This window comes from Paroedura picta, chromosome 4 (assembly GCF_049243985.1).
Source record: "Paroedura picta isolate Pp20150507F chromosome 4, Ppicta_v3.0, whole genome shotgun sequence".
Taxonomy (NCBI): domain Eukaryota; kingdom Metazoa; phylum Chordata; class Lepidosauria; order Squamata; family Gekkonidae; genus Paroedura; species Paroedura picta.
Window position 1 is genome coordinate 44,833,036 of NC_135372.1, and position 17,107 is coordinate 44,850,142.

Genomic DNA, 17,107 nt, shown 5'->3' on the forward strand with positions numbered 1-17,107 from the left:
AAGACACTGACTGCCCTTCAGGTATGCTTTTGTACGACAGAATTACACTGGAAGACTTATGAATACACGTTAGGATATTAATGTCAAAAGAGCCTCCTAGGTCAGTGATGCCAAAAAAATTTAAGACAGTCATTTGCATGCGGTTGAGGTTTCTAACAACCCTTATTTCCCACCAATTTTTGTTAATCCACATGCAAGCCTCATTTAGGAATCACTGTTCTAGGTAGCTTGTTTTCGATTGTTGTAATCGTTTTGTCTTACCTTTGCCTTGGCAAGCTGATAAGTGGCTGCTTATGGCACCTCTTACTAAGGCTAAAGAGCTTGTAAACAATTTTCTGTGCCTTAAAGAACAGTTGTTTCATGCTGGTTTCTAGTTGCTCATAACGATGCTGGAAATTTGAGTCCATTGTCCACAAGTGCATAATGGCAGATGTGTTGAGGAAATAGTTCATGGGCAGCCTTTTCATAAAGAGCTTGAATTCATCTGCAAAATGGCAAAATTTGACACTCTTAAGTTATGCGCTGATGGTCCCTTGTGCAGCAAGACAACATTTATGCCAGTTTTGCTCACTGTTAATGGATGTACACGCAGATGCATTGTTGGCAGTTTTATACATGGAGTCAATAGTAATGCAACATCAACACTCAAGAATGGCACAGCTTAGATTATCAGTGCAACCTACTGATCCATCTGATAAATGAAGGACTCTGAAACTTATTTTCTATTAAGGCTCTGATCCCATGCCCACTAACTTGGGATTGATATCCAAACAAGATGGACCGACATGCCATCGTATCATTCATCTCCTGGTTGCTGTGTCTGCACAAGAAGTTGAAAAAGGTGAGCCATTCCAATAGCTCAAGGACAATGCAGTATCCAACTAACATTGATGACTGGCTAGGAGAAAAATGTCCTGACCCTTTAATAGAGGCTTGGTGTGTGGAAATGGACACCTGAAACTTCCATGGCTTGATGCTAAACAGAATCCACCTGCTGTTTGCAGCAGCTCAAACTGCTATTAAAGGGCCATCTAGTCCAAAAGCTCAACAATGTGTGGTTCCAGAGAGAAAGAATGGTATAGCACAATCTCTAGGAAATGTATGCTGGAAATCTCATGTTTAAATCCCAATAAAGCTACAAATTAGATCAGCTTGTGGCTGGATTGCTCTAAGGGATTTTATATTTACACTTAAACACCACTTTCCATGTTCAGTGTGGGTCACTTACCTTATATGGAAAGACTTCCATCAGCCTTATACGGTGGGTTTGTATTATTATCCCCTCATTACAGAGCTATCCTTTCTCCAAAGTGCTTGCGGCAACTTAATGGATGAACCACCTTCTTTCTAGAACCATCCCTTGACCTCTCTTCTGCCCTATCCAATTATGCACGTATGCAGCCCCAGAGAACTTCATGACTGACTGTGGATTTGAACCAAGTTCTCTCTAGTCCTGGTCCAAAGATTACAGCACACCATATAATACATGTTCCAGGCCTCTCAGTCTCAAAGTAGTATATTGAAGAAGACTTTACTATCTCCATGTAGTACCGTACCTGCTGTCATGCTGTTTATAAGTGATAAGCAAGGTTTGTATTATATTCATACTCAATGCAAAACTGAAAGGGGTGGAGAGAATTTTGCCAAGAATAGAGCTTGTTAACTCTTAATGAAATCATGTTCTGTATTCTTTTCTAATGAATATCACATTGTATCCAGGGTAATGAGAGATAAGACTAATGTGAAGTCACAGAGCTTTGCAAATCAAGAGAGAGAGGAAGGAAGGAAGGAAGAAAAGAAGTGGTATTTGCCTCATATCTTAAACTGACACATTTCATGAGCTGTGAAACTGCAACATGAGCGCTTGCTGTTCAAGGAGTATTAAATTTATTGTACTCTAATCAGCAAAATGCACAGGTACTTTAGAATGTGATTAAGGGCACAGGAAGGAATCTGGACAAGAGAGGAACTCAAAAACACCATAACTACCTCTCAATTAGAGTTGCCAGGGAAATTTTGCCTGAAGTGAATTTAGAAGTTCCTCTTCTGATGAGACATCTGAACGATTTCAAGGGAAGCCAAAAGAGTTTAGATAAGATGACTCAATATTCTCAGGGAAGTTTCGTGCAGCTCTTTCACCTACTTCTGTGTTGTCAGGCTTTTGTGACAGGTCTGGTTCTTGCACTCTGAAGGTCTGAGGTCAGGGAAGGAAGACTACATTGATCAGTTGTTGATTCCACTCCCTATCCTCCTTTCCTCAGAATATGCAAGAAACATGAACCCATAATAAATATACAAGTGGGAGACCCTAAAGGACTGGGGAAGGAGAAATCACTTCCCACTAGCTACTGCTCTCTTGCTCTGCCTCCTAATTTTCCTGGGGATACTGTTCACCCTTTCCTGCCACCCTTCCTGCTGTGTGCTTGCTCCCCTCTCTAACTCTCCCCACTGTGTACTTCCCTTGATTTTTGTCACCCACTTTTCTTCTCTCTTGGGCATAAACAATGTTTTGCTTTTTCACACTTTTGGGGTCAGTGAACATGCCCCCCAGAACACACAAAATCAGCCAGAGCCAGGGTTTTCTTTGCCCCATTTTTTCATCTGAAGGAATGCTCTCCTGAATAAGAATGACTCTGAGGGATTTAAAACAGTCCCACAGGGCCTGCAAAACAGCTGTTCCACCAGTCTTATAGTTGAGTCCCACAGAATAACACCAACACACTGGCCTCCCTACATAAGCAACATCTGCACACCACCCGCCAAAACATCATAGCACTTTACTCCCCCTTCCTCTTACCAGAGAGAAGGTGGTGAGCCCCACAGTTTTGAAATATAAACTGGATTTTAATATTTAAATGTTGAAAATTGGTTCTATCATATGGATGTTATACAGTCTGTTATACAACACTTAGTGTTGCATTTCCATGTGACATAACTTGCCTGCATTGCTTTTATGAACTGCTCCCTGCTTTTGATTCATTTGAACTAGTCTGCCTCTGCCCCATGTGAATTTCAACAATGGATCTTGACATGAAAAAGAAGGTGAAAAGGTATTTGGGATTTTTACACATATACACCCCCACCTCACACAAAGGAGTCTACTTCCAATCAAGTGACAAAACCAAATCCTAATTCTTCTTTGCAATAGATGAACTCATATTTTAGTAGTCCCTCTGCTATGCTTGATGTTTCCACATAGATCCTCCACAACATTCTGATTCTCACAATTTGTTTTTATTTACTTAATTTGTATTCTACATTTCTCCCCAATGGGAACCCAAAGTGTTACTTGATTGAACTAGCAACATAATTTTGAAGTCTCACGCAACTGAGCCTTCGGGGAGGGCAGTATATAAATCTAAATAAATAAAATAAATAAAAATAAAATAAATTTTCCTCATATTATTTCCTGAGATGCAAGGGATTGGATATGAGACCTTCCTCATTGCTCTACCATCAAGCTTCTTGGAGGGGACTAGAAGAATTAGGAGACTAATACGCCAAATCCTATATAAAATTAGTTCTATCTAAACTCGTTGATTCCAATTTGTGTAGGCTGGAGTAACTCTGCACAGGATTGTCCTATAAAATAAATATATAATAAGGGATATATAAGGAATGCAACCAGCTTGTGCATGATATGCAAGTGAATGACATGAAGGAAAGTATGGATGGTTTATATAGAGCATTGATTTGAACCACAAATTCTATTAGCATCATATATATTCCTGAATAAGCATGGATACTAATTGGTTGTGGTAACGATTAAAAAAAAACTGGTTAGAAAGAGCCTTTATGTAATTTGGTAACAACTTACACTTAATCCATGTTTCTCAATTGACAGAATAAGGAAGGTGACTGTAACATTACAGGATTGATTTTTTTCTACATACTGAAGAACACTAAGAGCAATCATTTTCTTGATAATTGAATGCCTGCACATATAATTTCTGATTATAAATTATAAATTACATTAGTATTACTATTAATGTAAGCCAAATCTGAAAAAATGGATGGCAGACAACTACTCAGTCATATTTCCCCAGTTAATCTGAATGAGCCACAGCTTGTAACCAATTTGGAATTAAAAAAAAGGAATTGAGGCTATTGACCAGTTAAAGAGTTAAATGGGATCAAGTATTTAAAGTATGTCTTTTTTTACATTAATGGGTAATAGCAAAAGAAAAAATATGCTGCCTCCAAAATTTGCCTCTGACTTTTAGAATATTGAGGAGTTCAGTCATTCCACAAGATTTGTACAGCAACATGTCAGATCACAGTGAGACCTTTATGTTCCATCACAAATGCAATGCAACACCTGCTGGCTCATTTCTGCACTTTCTTAAGCCATGTCCCTCATTCTGTTCATGTATAGAGGCACCTGCGGGCTGCTGGAAGAAACAAGGCCATGGGGATTTGACCAAGAGATAAGCGCTCTGAGAGAGTTGCTGGTTAGGAACTGAGGACTATTAGTATAAATCCTGCAAGGAAGGGATGAAAATGGCTTTCTCTTGCCATTGCTAACAGCTGACATGATGGCGCTTTGGGGGTAAAATGGAGGCTGTCAACATCTAAGAGGGCATCTAGGGTCTTCAGCCCTGCATAAACCTTTCTGACCAACCCATTCATGTTGATCAATTCTCTAAAGACAAAATGGGATAAAGAGGTGAGGACTTTGTTAAAGCAAGGTCTCTAGGTCAGCATTTTGATTACCCTTAAAATACCTGGATAATTAATAGGAAAGGTTTGGGAGATTCTGCCCATTGCTACAATCAATAGACCACATCTAATAATTAACTGACCAACATCCCAGCACTCAACCAAAGGACATGATAATGGTCGATACAGTTTGAGGAAAGCTCCACAGCTTCCAAGAAAGGCTAAGTAAAGAACAGCTGTACTTGCATTTCACAAATACATTTATTTACATTGCCCCTGTCAAAAACAGCATTTTAAAGTATCTACCTAGATAGCATTTTTAATGGCCTTGCCTTGTCACTTTGTACAGTACTCCGTACACTCCAGTGACAAGATTTCTCTGTCTCATTATTTAAAGCCAAAGGATCCTTACACATAATTTATTTGAAAACAAAAACAACAAAAAAGGAACACTGACAGAAAACAAAGGTTGTTGAAAGGGGGAAATATCCAATTGGAAATTTAATACTCTTTTAAAATGTTTGTTAAATTGTAAAATTGGGTTGCATTCTAACATTTTGCATAATGAAGTATACAACCTTCTGTACAAGAAAGATTCTTCTGGCGAGACAGCTTCTGGCACAGGAGGAAGAAATCTCAATGGTTAAAAAACAAAACCCTGAATACAACATTTAAAGAAAGTCCCTATGAAAAGTCTCTCTTATTTTTAAGCACCTGTAAATACCTTTCCTAATTAAAATGGTAAAATCCAAGATAGAAATTCATTTTTATGTCTTCACACATCGCTTCACAGAGCTGATATCATTACTTGCTAACTGTTACAAATTACTATCAACTCAATTCAACTGTAGACTAAGGTTTTACTCTATTTGATGAATACCAAGGATTTACTTGTAAATCGCTCTCTCTCCCCATTCCTAATTCAGTCTTCTCTTACTGCACCAGTAATAGTCCCAAAATACAAATTATACTAGATTTTGTTATGTGTCTAAAATGTTAAAAACACAGAGAAAATGCAAAATAAGGAGGTTTAACTAAATAAAAATCGTGAGCACAAGTATTGAGAAAGAACTTGTCCCAATAGGCTTATTCCCAAATAAAGATCACACTCTAAATACCTACCATTCAATCCTCCTGAGAGGGAAAAAATGAATAATTCCTGGAAGACACCCAGGCTCTGACTTTGGACACCCTCCAGGAACACAAAGCAGAGAACTCTGTATGCCCTTGATATTTTTTTAACTTGATTCAACCTATTGTTTATGAGGCGTTCCTGTGTTGGAAAAGGCAATGTCTAATGTACAAGGAAGAAGAGAAGAAGACCATGAAGCAACAGCAAGAAGACAATTAGAACAGCAGCATCTAGGAGTGTCACACTCTGTCTGTCTGTAAGCTAGAGATATAGTTAGGAACCTATCTTTTTTTTTGCCACTTTCCTATCAAATACATTAGTTCCTAAATAAGCCTACTTATCTACTTTTTAATCAGGCTGTGCACCGTTGCTGTGTTAATTACTCTGCCAATGTCCTAAACAGAGACCGATTCCACACGGATGCCAAGCTATTAGGGAGAGGGCTGCTTTATCACATGCCCCCCCCCCCCACTTTCCCTGTTCATACCCCACTGCCAGAAAACATACACAGGAATGTGTTTTGGCTGCCCAATAACAAAATTATTGAGCACAATTAGGAGAAAACTTTATTTGTATGGTGGACACTTAGCTTGGCAGTCCTGCAGCTATGTGGACCACACTATTTTTTTTAAAAAAACATACTCAATCCAGAAATGGAGAGGGGAGGGTAGGTGTGAGGGTGGGCAAAACACTACAGATTTGGCGATTTCCTTCATTGCGGAGCAAATCTGGGGAAAACTCAAACCAGCCACCTGAGAAAACTCAAACCAGCCACTAAAACCCATAGGCAACAAGAGGCTGTCCAGGGACAAATTTCTTGTGCAGAATCGGCGAGCCCATTGACTTCACCAGATTTAAATATTCTGTAATTCAGTTCAGGTTTGCACAGGTTTCGGCTGCAAAGATTTTCCTGGACCACAGAGGAAGAGAGCATCTCAAGACATATAGCCATCCACTTAGTACCCAGGCTGTGCTCTTTCTGAAAGACCATATCTATAGGACTTCAGCTTATCACCTGATTTCTGCACATTTTTTTAGCCTTTAGTTTTCAGTTGGGTGGGTTTTTTCTTCTTGGGATTTTTTTTTAGATCACATTTACCCCAATATTTCTCTAGAAGCCAATTGTGAGTTGGCTTTTTCCTGATTAATTATGTTTCTTTTTTATAAAGTATAGAATAATGTTTCTGTTGCTTTTCTTTTTCCTGCTCACTACCATCCACCTCAAGGTCAATGTTAAATGATTGGATTGTCATGGTCAGATCATTCTCTCTTCTGCCCCTACTCTGAAGACAAGAAATTCCTTCCTTCCTTCCTTCCTTCCTTCCTTCCTTCCTCCCTCCCTCCCTCCCTCCCTCCCTCTCACCCTCCCATTAAAACAATTAAAAAGTCTCTATTTTCTTTTGGGGAGATATAAGGAAAAGTGCATACCTCGATGAGGGAAGGGGATGGAGACTTTTTAAAAAGCTGAGGATTTTTTTTAAAGAGGGGATGCTGTGGTGCTACTGATTACACCACTAGTGATGACAGTAATATCACTTGAAAATCCTGATTATTGAAGGCACACAATGAAGAAATGAACTGATTCTACCATGGGGAGGGGGCAGAACTGTGCACAAACTGATTCCAATGCTTATGGGTCAACTGCCCAGAAAACCAGGAATACGTTGAGTGTGCCAAAAAGTCCTTTATATACCTGTGCCTCTCTTAATAAAATTCTTAGCACAACAAAAACCACATCTTATCAGCCATGGATGGAACTACTAGGAACCTACTTGTAGATTACACTCAGCTTGGTTCGCCAGAAGCTTTGCAGACCTGCTATTCTCAGAAGAAAGCATGCGTTATCCCTTCCCTTCTCATAACAATGATTTGAATCGGAATCTGAGCCATACATGTTAGAGGTCAAGTGCCAGTCCCAGCAGCAAATTGAAGCCCACAAACCCAAAGCTACTGTAATTTTATCTGCAATAAAACACCCTGCCTCCCTCACCCCAGTCTCCAACCACACATATTTAATCCAATCCCCTTTTCATATTTTTCAGACATCGTTACTGTGATTTAGGAAAGATGAACAGCTTTTAGAAATGCAGACTCTTGTGTTTCCCAAAGGCTGGGAAAACATGGCTATAAAATGTTGTATATTAGTTTTTATGTGGCAATGAGTTTCTGTTTCCTTGATGCGTTACTGAAGTCATCAAAAGACAGAAGGGCCAGCCTGGAGAAGTCTGCATGTTTACTGGAACAAAGAACGAAGAAATAGCCTCCATTTGAAGTGGGTTTATAATTGGACAGGGAAACTGTGGAGAAGCTGAAACTTGAACTTGCACAAATCAATCATTCAATCTTCTACTCTTAACACCTTTCCCGTCTTAACTCTATTTGGAGCACAGTGAATAGGAATTTACTGTGACTTTTTCACAAGGCCGGATCCAGTTCAGAGAGTCATCGTGAGACAAAAATGCTTATATCATTAACACACTAGGAAACTGACATGACTTTCAGGAATTCTGCATTTGGGACTCCTCCAAACAGGCAATGTGCCTCTGGATGTGGCAACATGGAACAAGGGTACTGGCTGGCCCCATGCACCACAAATGCAAGGGCCAATTCCTGGAAGAGTTTTGCATTTGCATGGCAGAGGCTGTTTCTCAGCTGTCAAGCTATGATGCTACATTTGCACTTGCAGCTGTCTCCATGGCATGTCGGTGTGGTCATGCTGCATTGTTTATTTAATTTAAGAAGGAGAAGCAGAAGAGTTGGTTCTTATATGCTGCTTTTCTCTACCCGAAGGAGGCTCAAAGCGGCTTACATTGGCCTTCCCATTCCTCTCCCCACAACAGACTCCCTGTAAGGTGGGTGAGGCTGAGAGAGCGCTGATATCACTCTTCGGTCAGAACAGTTTTATCAGTGCTGTGGCGAGCCCAAGGTCACCCAGCTGGCTACATGTGGGGGAGTGCAGAATCAAACCCAGCTTGCCAGATTAGAAATCTGCACTCCTAACCACTACACCTAGCTGGCTCTTGCCCGCTCAACCCAGGAATCAAATAGTTAAAACCACAGACCATGTTACCTTAAGTTATATTACACTGAAACAAAACAGCAACAAAAAAGTATCTAAAATATATGTGTGTTTCTACCCCAAGAGTGGAAGGAATTTGTTTTGTATCCATTTGCCTTGGAGGCAGCAGACTTCAGAGGCAAGGAAAGAAGATCTGCTATGTGCAGCACAGCTAATGATAGGGCTGAGCAGAGAAAAGCTGTTCCTTTGTTATTTGGCATCCTTTTTCTGGTGATTAGACTGTCTTGCAAGGATGGGGGGAGCACTTCAAACCAACTATTGAGGTCTACACAGTCCCCAAAGGCTGGAGGAAGTTGACCCCTCTATTCTGCACATCAACACTTGAACCTTTGTACTACATAGGATGAAGTAATGGGGTTGATGGACAACATCTTTCTGTGCAGTTCTAGGGCAGGTATGGTCTGTGACCATGTTGAATTTGGAGCCAGGGTGGATTATCCAAATGCCTACAAACCCAGTGGGCAGCTTCTTAGCATCCCACACAATGGGGGTGGGGCATGAAATTAATGTACAGCTCAAACTGTAATTAATAACCTCTACTTTAAATCATGTATTTTGTATGATGTCTTAAGTTTATGGCAGGGATCCCCAACCTTTTGGCACATAGGGGCCGCAATAGTATGCCCAGTGTCTAAAGAGGGCCACATCTTAAACCAAAATGTAACAAAATTATTAACCTACATTCAAAGGTAAATGAAGAAATGTTAACTTGACTGCAATCCATTTTGGAACAATATTTTACCGTGGAATCCTTTTATTTAGCTACACATGCTTAGGTAGTCAATGTGATTTTTGTTTTCTGTTAGCCAAGGCACTCAAATCCAAGTCAAAGTTTGTGACAAAATGCCATGTAAATATTCATCTGTCAGCCTTGATCTGCACTTCAATTTCACAATTTTCTTCTTGGAAAAGGTTTGTTTACATATGTAAAAGTAAAGGTATCCCCTGTGCAAGCACCGAGTCATGTCTGACCCTTGGGGTGATGTCCTCCAGCGTTTTCATGGCAGACTCAATACAGGGTGGCCTTGCCAGTGCCTTCCCCAGTCATTACTGTTTTACCCCCCAGCAAGCTGAGTACTCATTTTTTCGACCTCAGAAGGATGGAAAGCTGAGTCAACCTTGAGCCGGCTGCTGGCATCGAACTTCCAACCTCATGGACAGACAGCTTCAGACAGCATTTCTGCCGCTTACCACTCTGCACCACATATGTATGGGGTGTCAGACTGTGAAAATGCAACAGCAAAATTCTTTAGGATGATAAATATATCAGGTAGACCAGAACAGAAATCTAACAGACTATATGTAAATAAATTAGATCCCTCTGAAAAAAGTTACTTGCATCTTCTGGTGCTACTTCAAATGGAGTCTGAAATATTCTTATTTCCTTCCCAAGCTTATCGAAATCAGTGAATCTGTTCTGAAATTCTACCTGCAATAGGTTCAGTGTTCTGATGTGTCTTTCAACAATGAATTGTAAATTCCCATCCTTCTCAAATTTGAGTCCATTGTAACATGGGAAGTTTGAAAAGTTACCTTCACTAACTTGCTTCACAAAATGTATGGTTTTGCTTCAAAAGTTTCAGTTCAGAATACATGTCACATACAAGCTTTCCTTTCCACTGCAACTTTAGATTAAATGTGTTCAGATGCTCTGTGATATCGATTAAGAAAGCCAAATCAAAAATCCATTCAGGGTCAGAAAGTGCTTCTTGACCTTTTCCTTTCTCTTTAAGAAAGACATCAATTTTATGATGAAGACTGAAAAAAATGTTTGAGGACTGCTAATCCACCTGACTTCTGCATGTTACAATATATCCCCATATTCTGCATCTATATCTGAGAGAAAATTTTAAAACTGATGATGAGCAAGGCTATGATGCCTGATGTAATTAATGCTAGATATAACAATACACACCACACTTTCCCACTGAAGAATCTTACTACACAAGGCTTGCTAATGGATGATGAAGTGAAACTGCATGTGAAGTATACCATTTAATTTCGATATCTCTTCATTGATTTTTGCAACTGCACCAGTTTTACTTCCCAGCATATTTCTTGCACCATCAGTTGTGATGCTTTTCAATTTATCCCAACTCATACCAAGATTTTGTACTGATTTACACACCTTCAAGAATATGTTTCCTGCAGTGGTGGTGCCTTTCTATCTCTGCAATGCATACAACTCTTCTGTAATTCTAAAGTTGGAATCTCTCCCCCTGATAAAATTAGTGGTTGAGCAATGTCTATAATGTAATTGCTCTCATCTAATGCCAAAGGGGAAAAATGTTTTGCCTTGACAACATGCCTGGTGATTGTAGATGCAGATTAACTGACACAACTAACACAAGATACCTTCTCAGGGCACATTTCCTCCATTACTTTAACCATGCACTTTTAAAAAAATTCGCAGAGAATGATCTACCACTCTCAACAATACATTTAGCAACATGATAGCTGGCCCTCAAGGTAGACAGGTTCTCGTCAACATGTTTTCTAAAACTATTTTGCTGCAAAAAACATTGATTTTTAAAGAGAGTTTATCTAGTTCACTCACACATCTCCTTGACATATTGAGTAGCTCTTGTGAGACGATTCAAAGTGCCTTTTAATATTGTACTCCTTTAATACTGAGACAGTTTCAAGACATATGAGGCAAACTGATTTATCTTGGTTTAAAACAAAGATGTACTCAGTAGTCCATTTGTCATCAAAGACATGGGGCTCATTTGCAATTTTTCATTTCTTTGAAACAGAACTTCCTTTTGCAGACAACTTACAGGGTTTTTAGCAGAGCAGTAGTTGCAGAGTTTCAATGTTTTCCTTGAATAAATAAAATATAATTTTAGGGGCCTAACTCCTCCCTTTCCAATTAAATCCACTCCACTCTAGATGCTATTATCTAGTGATTTTCAATTCAACCTTGGCAAAGAAAAGAAGAGACCCCTGCTCCCCCTATCCGCTACAGTTCTCAGAAGCACACAATACGCAAGCTAAGAATAATGTTTTAAAAAATGGATTGTGAATCTGGCCTACCAGATGATAGAGTTTCAATTGTAAGTACATTGAATACTATGAAATTTATTTCTTAATAAACATAGTCCTTTGAAATTTAAATATACACCTGCTAATATGTTTTAATTTTAATACATTAAAAATTGGGGGCTATCTAAAAAAAGGGCAAGTAGACAGAAAGAGTGAATGAGGGCGGCTTTCCACCTGGAACAGAGGATATACCATTGAGTTGGCTACAAATTGTATGCACGGTGCACATACACATCACTGCTTGGCAGCCAAGTTTCAATCATAAAAAGTAAAATGGCAGCCAGAGGGAGGGGAACTTGGCTGAAGGAAGATGTGAGAAGGGTAATGCCATAAGCTTCCCTGCTAATACATAAGCAACCACTTACAGCCTCCTGCAATCACAGATATATAAGAAGACTCCTAGCTGGAGTAAGGAAGAGAGGAGAAGCAGAAGCAAGTAAGGTCAGAAGTCAGAGCAACCAGTTCTTGTTGTGGAAGGAAGAATGCTTTTGCATGCAGCAGGAACCTCACCAGTAACTTTGGAAGCCACTTGCTTTGATGGGTGGAGCCTCTAGAAATGTTCAGTATGCAAAACACTTTGTATCCTTTATTTATTTTTTCATTTATTTATTTATTTGTTTGTTTATTTATTTATTTCCAAAAGTATCAGGCCTTTTACTATCTTTTTTGTTGTTGCAAAAGCAGACCTGACATCTCCTGAACCCATGCACAAAGCAACTTTACTTCCTTATAGCTTCAACATACTTCATGGAGAGGGGGGGTTAAAAAGCTGAGTGTTATGGGTGCCTGAGCTTTGCTGGCTAGCAAAGCACCTAGAATGGCCAAAATGCTATTTTGGAGGACAAGAACAAGAGGAGGCTGACAGAAGGAACCATGGAGACCAAAACAATGTTGCTATTGTCTTTTTTTGCAAGAAAGGGACAGGATGAACATAGTAGATGGTGCCTCTTAAGGCAGGAAGAACAGGATGGGTCTGGGGGAAAATGCCCTGAGGGTGATAGCAGCAGACAAGCAGGTTGGAGGGCTGCACAGAAAGAGATCGGAAGCCACATGCAGCTTACGGGCCTCAGATTAGGGACCTCTGTTTATCATATGGAGGCAATTTAAAAAGCCTGACAATATTTTAAAAAATTAAAACAGCACTTAAGCAGAATAGAAACAAACAAAAAAGATGCTCAAGATAGAGAATAAAACCCAAAGCTAAGAGAATGCATACGACATAAATCCAATATCATGTAAATGAAGTTGACATAATGGTTCCTTGCAATCATGCATTTCACCTCCAGATAAGGAATATAGGGAATAAAGGAAATGAGCCACCACAACCCCCTGCTCCCCCCATATGATCCTGATCTAAACCAAATATCATAACAAAACTTTTTGTTGTTGTTAGGTGTGAAGTTGTGTCCGACCCATCGCACCTTCCTGTCCTCTACCATTCCCCGGAGTCCATTTAAGTTTGCACCTACTGCTTCAGTGACTTCATCCAGCCACCTAATTCTCTGTCGTCCCCTTCTTCTTTTGCCCTCGATCGCTCCCAGCATTAGGCTCTTCTCCAGGGAGTCCTTCCTTCTCATGAGGTGGCCAAAGTATTTGAGTTTCATCTTCAGGATCTGCCCTTCTAAGGAGCAGTCTGGGCTGATCTCCTCTAGGACTGACCAGTTTGTTCGCCTTGCAGTCCAAGGGACTTGCAAGAGTCTTCTCCAGCACCAGAGTTCAAAAGCCTCTTTGACACTCAGCCTTCTAACAAAACTAGGGGTGTGCAATTTTTTTCTCTCAGTAGTTTTTATTTAATTTATTTATTTATTTATTATATTTATATACCGCCCTCTCCGGAGGCTCAGGTTTGTTTCGGTTATTTTAGACTCCCTAAAAATGGCATTTCCAAAAGAACCTGGATCCCAGTACTTGTAAGGTATTTGGATCTGGGATTTTTTGGAAATATTTTCCCCCTGGTCCAATAGACCCAACCACCCAAAAACACTAAGGAACAAAACACAGTGGTGAGTCATTAAAAACAGCTGAGAGGGACCTCAGCTGTGGCTGTTTGGGTGCTCCTTTAAACTGCCCAAAAGAGCTCACCAAGAAGCCTATCCTGTGGGGACCTACTGGGCAAGTCGGTCGACTGACTCATCTATTTTCTGAAATGCTACATGGCCACCAATCCCAGGATGATGAAGGAAGCTGCAGTGCCAAAAATGAAGGGAAATTGGAATACTTTGAACCAAGTTATTTTCACAATAGGCACCATATTCTCAGAGAGCTTTCAAGCAATCTGTCATGTGTATACTCAGATCCCTGGTCTGCTACAAAAGGTTGCTGAGTGACACACTCTCAGCTGGATCTACCTTACAGGGTTGTTGTGAGGATAAAACAGAGGACAGGAGAACAATTACCATGCATATAAAGGAGAAGGGAAGCCTCTACTCTCTACTACTCTTTTTTTTTTTACTACTTTTTTTTTAGATCATAAGGACATATTACTTCCTCCCCTCTTCTGTTCATAAAATTAAGAAAGGTTTGCTACTATATTACAATTAAAGCACATTCTGTTGCCAAGCAGGATTGGGATGAAAAAAGTCTCTGTGTTATGGATTCCTTTTAGTATAATTGATCATAAATGTCCTCCATAATAGTTAGAATCATAGAATCATAGAGTTGGAAGGGACCTCATGGGTTAACTGATGTCCAGGGTTCCTTCAGAGTAACAGAGGGTACCTTTTCTTGTCCCTATACATTTGGGAAGGAGTTGTGGCTCAGTGGTAGAGAAAATGAGCTGCATGCAGAAAATCTCAGGTTCGGTTCCTGTCAGGGGCTGGGAGAGATCTGGCTATGTCTAACTTCCTGGAAAGCCACAGTTGATAACTCTTAACGGAGGATTCTTTGAATTGTTCCCCCTTAGATGACCCTCAACTCTTTCAACAGCCTTTGAGAAGGACTGGCAAAATGGCTATTCTGACTTCGTAACCCAGATGAAGAATTACAATTAATTCATAATTAATGTATAAGATGGGAAGGGCTGGCTGGGGGCCCGTGAAGCATGAAGATTTATGATCTGCTTTCAAGAAAACCTGCAGTGCCCCCATGCACAGCGGGCATCCACTGGATTTTATTTGGCCTGCCCTTCTTGTGTTCCCTCTTTAATACAATCCCATCCAAACTGTTTCACGTACCTCAGTACACAATAACTTGTGTGACTTTTAATAAGCAGATTTGCCAGGTGCAGGGCTAGCAGGTGGGCCACTAATGCTTTTAGGGCTGAAAACAAAGTGATTGCATTACGCATCGTGGATTGGTTGCGCCTTCCATTTGGTTATAGAACAGAAACAATTTAAATATTGGCTCTGTGAAGGAATTATCTATGTTGCACCTGTTTGTTTCCATAAAACAGAGCTACCTCCATTGGAGTGGGGGGAGGAAGAAGGAAACGGTTGCCATGGAAGCTGTGACAGCTCGGTCAATTTGTCTGCCCCCTCCCCCCCATGTATTGATTAAATTTCTTGACAACCACATGGGGGAGTTAATTACTGAGAGGCAAATTAACACCTCCGTAAGATGATAAAGCAAACAATAATTATATTAAGGACATCGGGGATGTTGCGGAGATTTTTCAAAGAAGACCATTAGTTTGGGGGAAGGGGCAAATGGAGTGAACTGTATTGATTGATGTCTTTCCTCTCAGTGATTATAAAGTACCTTCAGTTGGCAGTGAATCTTCTCTAGACTTTTTCACAAGGAGTCTTTCAATTAAGGCCTGGCAGGAAACAGCCTTTGCATGCAAAGTAGCCACCAATTCTGAACTAGTCGTTGGTCTGTTGTAGTCAGAACAGTGACTAAAATGTTCTGAATATACAAAACAGTTGCTCTTCTCTTGAAAGGATGAAAGGCCATTTTCAATGTCCAAATGAACCTGCCATTTCATTTGAGAACATGAGTATTTCAAATACTGTTAAGTCTGCATGATCGTATTTTCTTGTTTCCTGCCCAGAGAGAAACTCAAGAGAACCAGGTAGATTTTCAAACATCTACACAGTCCTAAAGACTGATATGGACCATTTCCTCACAAAGCCATTAATGACGTAAGATTGGAGAAGGGAATAGACTGGCTCATGAGCTCAAGTTTGTCACAAATTTTGATAGGGATGGGCATGAATTGGCTCGTGAGCTAAATTATGTCACAAATTTAGGTCAATTTGTGGTCCATAAAGTGGTATTCATGGCAGGGCAACCTAAATAAACATTCCGCAAAATTTCATGCTGTTCATGGTTCACGGTTTTCCGAATCAATGTTTCCAGATGACTGTCTCTCAGTCCTCCAGAATCTGCTGTTGGGGAATGGGGGTGCTGCTGTGAGCACAGGGTGGGGAATACTTGCCCATCTTTGAAAGTCTGGCTGGGGAATGCCTGCTTGGGTGAAGTTTCCCTGAGAGTTTGGTGTCACCAGATTGTTCCTGAGCCTTTTCTGTCACTGCAGCTGTCTTCTCCAGAAAAAGCATTGGGGAAAACTTTTTTTATGGGGGGGGGGTCTATAATTGTGACCCCAGAAATGCAGCCCCCCCCCCCCGCAACTTGGAGACATTGTAGAGGAACTGGCAGCAGGGTGAGATTTCCTGTATATTTGGGGTTTGTAGCTTGCAGGAGATCTATTCTATATACTTTTGAACCTGAGACTGATGTTTTTCCTTGGAGCCCCTACTGTGGGGGGCCATAACTGAGACCCCCAAGTCCAATCTGAACATTACCTGCAGGGCATGCAGAGGAGAGTCAAACAAAGATCCATTGTGAGCTTGATGCCTCTAGCTTGTCCATTCTATACATTCCTTCTGTCATTTCCTCAGAAAGCAGTTTTCTGGGTACCTTCTTTGGAGAGAAATATAACTCAGAACTTCAAAATCCAATCCTCACCAAACTTGGAGGGCATGTAGAGAAGAATCAGTCAAAGATCCCCTCCTAGTTTGGTGTCTCTAGCACATCTACCACATCACAAACTTCAAAAAAGCCCGTTCTGCATGGCAGCAGCTTTGCTGGGCCACCGGCAGTGCTGCAGACCATAAAGCTCCGCAGTTAACTGTGTCTCCACAGATGCTCTGGCACCAAAATGTGCCCCTCGGGAAATGAAGCAGCAATGGAATAGTTCTGTCACACAGAGAGCCCCATATTTTGCAGGAGAGTGGGATTGCATTCCACGGAAT

General features: G+C 40.5%; 1 protein-coding gene across 3 annotated transcripts in view; it reads right to left on the reverse strand.

The window, feature by feature from the left end:
- The window catches only part of BRINP3 (BMP/retinoic acid inducible neural specific 3), a 324,516-nt gene that overhangs the window by 47,373 nt on the left and 260,036 nt on the right, over window positions 1-17,107 (reverse strand). For all 3 annotated transcript variants that reach the window (XM_077332678.1, XM_077332677.1, XM_077332676.1), the window contains exon 7: window positions 262-484. In XM_077332678.1, coding sequence (XP_077188793.1) covers window positions 262-484 — 223 coding nt within the window. The remainder of the gene's footprint in view (window positions 1-261; window positions 485-17,107) is intronic.